General features: G+C 58.0%; 1 protein-coding gene across 1 annotated transcript; it reads left to right on the plus strand.

Moving 5' to 3' along the window:
* Positions 1 to 277: 277 nt before the first annotated feature.
* EIF1AD (eukaryotic translation initiation factor 1A domain containing) lies at positions 278 to 5,013 on the plus strand (the record flags this gene model as incomplete). The annotated part of the gene is made up of 5 exons (XM_064701406.1): positions 278 to 352; positions 608 to 701; positions 2,001 to 2,109; positions 3,938 to 4,046; positions 4,969 to 5,013. Coding segments are annotated over exons 2-5 (350 nt in total), but the record flags the coding sequence as incomplete, so codon positions are not given.
* Between the last annotated feature and the right edge of the window lie 1,838 nt (positions 5,014 to 6,851).

Here is a 6,851-nt window from a genome sequence, read left to right on the forward strand (position 1 = left end):
CACGCTTATTTGCATGGCACCGCCCCAAACCTCATTTACATCACACCGGGATTTCAGCAGATTTACATGAGCCCCTTCGTGACGCAGCCCCTCATTTGCATAACCGCGCTCATTATGCAGGTGAAAGTTCCGCCCTCTTCCTTGGCTCCGCCCCAAACGCGTCCATTCATTTCTCACGAGCGCGGTTTCGTTTAGGCCACGCCCACCCTCGTGGCTGTTAACCACGCCCCTTTTGTGGGCGGACTTTGAAGTCGACCCTCCCTCTGGTGGGCGTGGCCTCGTATCTTCCCGCCTTCCTTTTCCGGAAGTGATGTCACCTCCGCCGCCGCTCTACCCGGAAGTGCCGCCGCAGGTGAGCGCGCGCCGCGAGGTGGGGGCGGGGCCGGGGGGTCCCGGGGGCTCCCTGAGCCCCCCCCCGCCCCTCCCACACCCCGGGGGGTGTCCCTGAGCCCCTCCCCCATCCCGGGGGTCCCTGAGCCCCCCCATTTCCTGGGGGTCCCCGAGCCCTCCCCAGCCCCTCCCCCATCCCGGGGGTTCCTGACCCTCCCCCCCCCCGTGCCCCCCCGGGGGTCCCTGACCCCCCCCGTGTGTCCCCTCCCCCCCCCAGCCCCGCCATGTCGCGCGCCACCAAGCGGAAGCACGTGGTGCGGGAGCTGCTGGAGGAGCGCGTGCAGCCCGCGGAGGGACAGAGCGTGGTCAGGGTGAGAGCGGGGACAGGGGGACACGGGGGGACAGGGGGACATTGGGGGGACAGGGGGACACGGGGGGACAGGGGGACATTGGGGGGACAGGGGGACATTGGGACAGCGGAGGGACAGAGCGTGGTCAGGGTGAGAGCGGGGACAGGGGGACACGGGGGGACAGGGGGACATTGGGGGGACAGGGGACATTGGGGGCATTGGCGGGATTGGGACAGCGGGGGGACAGAGGGTGGTCAGGGTAAGAGAGGGACATTGGGGGGATTGGGGACATTGGGGGAACAGAGCGTGGTCAGGGTGAGAGCGGGGACAGGAGGACACTGGGGGATTGGGGACATTGGGAGGATTGGGGACATTGGGGAACAGGGGCACATTGGGGGGATAAGGGACATTGGGACAGCGGGGACAGCGGGGGGACAAAGCGTGGTCAGGGTGAGAGCAGGGACAGGGGGACATTGGGGGGACAGGGGGACACGGGGGGACAGGGGGACAGTGGGGGCATTGGCGGGATTGGGACAGCAGGGGGACAGAGCATGGTCAGGGTGAGAGATGAGACAGGGGGACGGGGGGGACAGGAGGACACTGGGGGATTGGGGACATTGGGGACAGCGGGGACAGCTGGGACATTGGGGGAACAGGGGCACATTGGGGGGATTAGGGACATTGGGACAGTGGGGACAGCGGGGGGACAGAGCGTGGTCAGGGTGAGAATGGGGACATTGGGGGGATTGGGGATGCTGGGGGGACATGGGGACATTGGGGGGACATGGGGACATTGGGGGGACGGGGACAGCGGGGACAGCGGGGGGACATTGGGGACAGCGAGGGGACAGAGCGTGGTCAGGGTGAGAATGGGGACATTGGGGACGCTGGGGGGACATGGGGACATTGGAGGGATAGGGCGTGGTCAGGGTGAGAGAAGGGACACTGGGACATTGGGGTGACGGGGACATTGGGGACAGCTGGGACATTGGTGGCACTGGGGGGAGTGGGGACGTTGGGGGGACAGAGTGTGGTCAGGGTGAGAGCAGGACGAGGGCACACTGGGGACATTGAGGGGACATCAGGGACACTGGGGGGGAATTGAGGACATTGGGGGGACCTTGGGGACATCATGGGGACTGAAGACATCAGGGACTCCGGGGGGACATCGAGGAGACATGGGGGACAATGGGGGGACATTGGGGACACTGGGGGGACACGAGGGAAAAGACACTGCTCTGGGGACAAGGGGGACTTTGAGGGGACACAGAGGGGACACAGGGGACAATGAGGGGACACCAAGCCCGGCCGTGTCCCCAGGTGTTGGGGACACCGGGGAACAACCTGCACGAGGTGGAGACGGCGGAGGGGACGCGGTTCCTGGCCAGCATGCCCCCGAGGTTCAGGAAGCACATCTGGATCAAGAGAGGTGACACTGCCACCCTGCCACTGTCACTGTGTGATTGTCACTCTATCGTTGTTCTGTGTGATTGTCACTGCCCCTGTGCCACCCTGTCAGTTCCGTGTCATTGTCACTGTCACTGCCACCATGGTTCAGGAAGCACATCTGGATCAAGAAAGGTGACACTGCCACCTTGCCACTGCCACCCTGCCACTGTCACTGTGTGATTGTCACTCTATCGTTGTTCTGTGTGATTGTCACTGCCCCTGTGCCACCCTGTCAGTTCCGTGTCATTGTCACTGTCACTGCCACCATGGTTCAGGAAGCACATCTGGATCAAGAGAGGTGACACTGCCACCATCATTGTCAGCCTGTCATTGTCCTGTGTCACTGTCACCCTGTCACTGCCACCTTGTCACTGTCACTGTGTGATTGGCATTGTCTCTGTGTCACCCAGTCACTGTCCTGTGTCATTGCTCTGTGTCACTGTCCCCTGTCATGGTCACTCTGGCACTGCCTTTGTCACCAGGGCATTGTCACCCTGCCACCCTGCCCTCCCCCAGTGTCCCCTCCCCACCCTGGGCACTCTCTGTGTCCCTCTGTCCCTTCAGTGTCCCCTCAATGTCCCCAATGTCCCCTCAATGTCCCCAATGTCCCCTCAGTGTCCCCAATGTCCCCTCAGTGTCCCTGCTGGTCGATCCCCTCAGTGTCCCCAGTGTCCCCTCAGTGTCCCCTCAATGTCCCTCAATGTCCCCTCAGTGTCCCCAATGTCCCCTCAGTGTCCCCCAGGTGATTTCCTGCTTGTCGATCCCATCCTGTCCCTGTGTCCCCTCATTGTCCCCAATGTCCCCTCAGTGTCCCCAGTGTCCCCTCAATGTCCCTTTGATGTCCCCTCTGTCCCCAGGTGATTTCCTGCTGGTCGATCCCATCCTGTCCCTGTGTCCCCTCAGTGTCCCCTCAGTGTCCCCAATGTCCCCTCAGTGTCCCCAATGTCCCCTCAGTGTCCCCAATGTCTCCTCAGTGTCCCCAGTGTCCCCAGTGTCCCTCAGTGTCCCCAATGTCCCCTCAGTGTCCCCTCAGTGTCCCCAATGTCCCCTCAGTGTCCCCAATGTCTCCTCAGTGTCCCCAGTGTCCCCTCAGTGTCCCCAATGTCCCCTCATTGTCACCAATGTCCCTCAGTGTCCCTGCTGTCCCCTCAGTGTCCCCTGCTGTCCCCAGGTGATTTCCTGTTGGTCGATCCCATGCTGTCCCTGTGTCCCCCTGTCCCTCAGTGTCCCCTCAGTGTTCTCAGTGTCCCCAATGTCCCCTCTGTCCCCAGGTGATTTCCTGCTGGTCAATCCCATCCTGTCCCTGTGTCCCCTCAGTGTCCCCTCAGTGTCCCCCAATGTCCCCCCAGTGTCCCCCCAATGTCCCCTCAGTGTCCCTCAGTGTCCCCTCAGTGTCCCTCAGTGTCCCCAGTGTCCCTCAGTGTCCCCAGTGTCCCCTCAGTGTCCCCAATGTCCCCAATGTCCGCTCAGTGTCCCCTGCTGTCCCCAGGTGATTTCCTGCTGGTCAATCCCATCCTGTCCCTCAGTGTCCCCCAATGTCCCCTCAGTGTCCCCAATGTCCCTCAGTGTCCCCAATGTTCCCTGCTGTCCCCAATGTCCCCTCAGTGTCCCCAGTGTCCCCTCCATGTCCCCAATGTCCCTGTCAGTGTCCCCAATGTCCCCTCAGTGTCCCCTCTGTCCCCAGGTGATTTCCTGCTGGTCGATCCCATCCTGTCCCTGTGTCCCCCTGTCCCTCAATGTCCCCTCAGTGTCCCCCCAATGTCCCCTCAGTGTCCCCTCAATGTCGCCAATGTCCCCTCTGTCCCCAGGTGATTTCCTGTTGGTCGATCCCATCCTGGAGGGCTCCAAGGTCAAGGCCGAGATTTCCCTGGTGCTGCTCCCGCCCCACGTGCGCTCGCTGCAGCGCCAGGGGCTCTGGTACGGCCCCAAAAACACCCCAAACACCCCAAAACACCCCAAAAATACCCCAAAACACCCCAAAAACACCCCAAAAATACCCCAAAACACCCCAAAAACACCCCAAAACACCCCAAAAATACCCAAAAACCCCAAAACACCCCAAAAACACCCCAAAAATACCCCAAAAAACCCAAAAAATACCCTCTAAAACAAAAAACACCCCAAAACACCCCAAAAATGCCCCCTAAAACCAAAAAACACCCCAAAATATCACCCCAAACCCCAAAATACCCCCAAAAATGCTCCCTAATACCCCCAAATACCCCAAAGCACCCCTAAAATATCCCCCTAAAGTACCCCCCCAAAACACCCCGATATATCCCCAAAAACACCCCCAAAACACCAAAAAAATGACCCCAAAATACCTCCCCAAACACCCCCCCAAAAATGCCCCCTAAAACACAAAATATCCCTCCAAACCCCAAAAATACCCCCCAAAAAACCCCAAAATACCCCCAAAACACCCCTAAAATATCCCCACAAAATACCCCAAAACTGTCCTAGAATACCCCTAAATATCCCCAAAAATACCCCCAAAACCCTCAAAATACCCCCCCAAACACCCAAAAATACCCCCAGGCAAAAAAACGCGCCAAAATACCACAAAAACAAAAACAAACAAAAAAACCCCAAAACACCCTCCAAAAAACCCAAAAATGCCCCTTCAAAATACCCAAAAAAATCCCCTAAAATACCCTGAAACCCCCAAAAATACAACCCCAAAATCTCCCGTCCCAAACCCCAAAATAGCCCCTCAAAATATCAAAAATATCCCAAAATAGCCAAAGAAAACCCCCAAAAAATCCCAATTTTCCCCAAAACTTCCAAAAATCCCCCAAAATTCCCCCAAAATCCCCCAAAATTCCCAAAATCCCCCCAGGCCCGAGGCCTTCGCGCCCCTGGAGAGGAAAAACGCCCGGGAGGGGTGAGTTAATTACAGGGGATTCATTAATTAATTAATTGGGGGTTGGTAATGGGGGTTAATTAATTGGGATTTGGATTAATTTAATTTGAATTTAATTAAATAATGGGGTGTAGCAAGGGGATGTTAATTGAAGAGTGATAATGCAGATTAACTGGGGGGTAATAATGAGATCTTAATTAATTTGGGATAATGAAGTTGTTAATTGGGTAGTGATAATGGGATCTTAATTAATTTGGGTTAATGGGAGTGTTAATTGGGGGGCAATAATTAACATGAATTGGGGTCCAGTAATGACAATAATAATGGGACCTTAATTGGGGGGTGATAATGGTGGATTAATTAGGGGGGTGATAATTTAGGGGGTTAATTGGGGGGTGATAATTAGGGGGGTTAATTGGGGGGTGATAATTAAGACGATTTATTTGGGGGGGTTAAATTGGGGGGTGATAATGGGAGGGTTAATTGGGGTCATTAATGGGGACAATAATCTGACCTTAATTGGGGGGCAATAATGGTGAATTAATTGGGGGGTGATAATTGAGAGGGTTTATTTGGGGGGGTTAATTGGGGGGTGATAATGGGAGGGTTAATTGGGGTCATTAATGGGGACAATAATGAGGAGGAGGGATCAGAATGGGACCGATGGGACACTTGGGGACACCTTTGGGGACACGGTGCCACTTTGGGGGGACACGGTGGCACTTTGAGGACACAGTGGCACTTTGGGGACACGGTGCCACCTTAGGGACATGGTGGCACTTTGGGGACACTTGGGGACACCTTTGGGGACACGGTGGCACTTTGGGGGGACCTGGTGGCACTTTGGGGGACCTGGTGGCACTTTGGGGACACCTTTGGGGACACGGTGCCACCTTAAGGACATAGTGGCACTTTGGGGACCTGGTGCCACTTTGGGGACACGGTGGCACCCTAGGGACATGGTGGCACTTTGGGGACACAGTGGCACACTTGGGGACACGGTGCCAACTTAGGGACACGGTGGCACTTTGGGGGGACCTGGTGGCACTTTGGGGACATGGTGCCACTTTGGGGACACGGTGCCACCTTAGGGACACGGTGGCACTTTGGGGACACCTTTGGGGACACGGTGGCACTTTGGGGACACGGTGCCACCTTAGGGACATGGTGGCACTTTGGGGACACGGTGGCACTTTGGGGACACAGTGGCACTTTGGGGACACGGTGCCAACTTAGGGACACGGTGGCACTTTGGGGGGACCTGGTGGCACACTTGGGGACACGGTGGCACTTTGGGGACACGGTGCCACCTTAGGGACACGGTGGCACTTTGGGGACACCTCAGGGACACGGTGGCACTTTGGGGGGACACGGTGGCATTTTGGGGACACAGTGGCACACTTGGGGAAAGGGCCACCTTAGGGACCGGGGCCACCCTTTTGGGGGGAAAATTTGGGGGCACTTTTGGGGGCCTGGTGGCATTTTAGGCAAAGGGCCCTTTTTTGGGGCATGGTGGCCCTTTTGGGGGGACGGTGGGACTTTGGGGGAAAAACCCCCTTGGGGGCATGGGGGCACTTTGGGGGGGGGGAAAAGGTTGGGCCCCCTTTGGGGGCACCTTTTGGGGGCTGGTGGCCCCCTTTTTTGGGCACGGGGGGATTTTGAGGGGGGACGGTTTTCCTCTTTGGGAAAGGGGCCTTTTTGGGGGAAACCCTTTTTGGGGGGGAAAAATGCCCCCCCCCGGGGGGAAACCCCCCCCCCGGGCGAGCAAGGGGCCCTTTTTTTCAACCCCCAACCGGGGGGGGACCCTGGGGGGGGACCGAGGGGGGACCCCCGGGGGCGCGATGGGGGGGAAAAAGGGG

The sequence above is a fragment of the Zonotrichia leucophrys genome, unplaced genomic scaffold, assembly GCF_028769735.1.
Source record: "Zonotrichia leucophrys gambelii isolate GWCS_2022_RI unplaced genomic scaffold, RI_Zleu_2.0 Scaffold_587_31285, whole genome shotgun sequence".
NCBI classification, from domain to species: Eukaryota; Metazoa; Chordata; class Aves; order Passeriformes; family Passerellidae; genus Zonotrichia; species Zonotrichia leucophrys.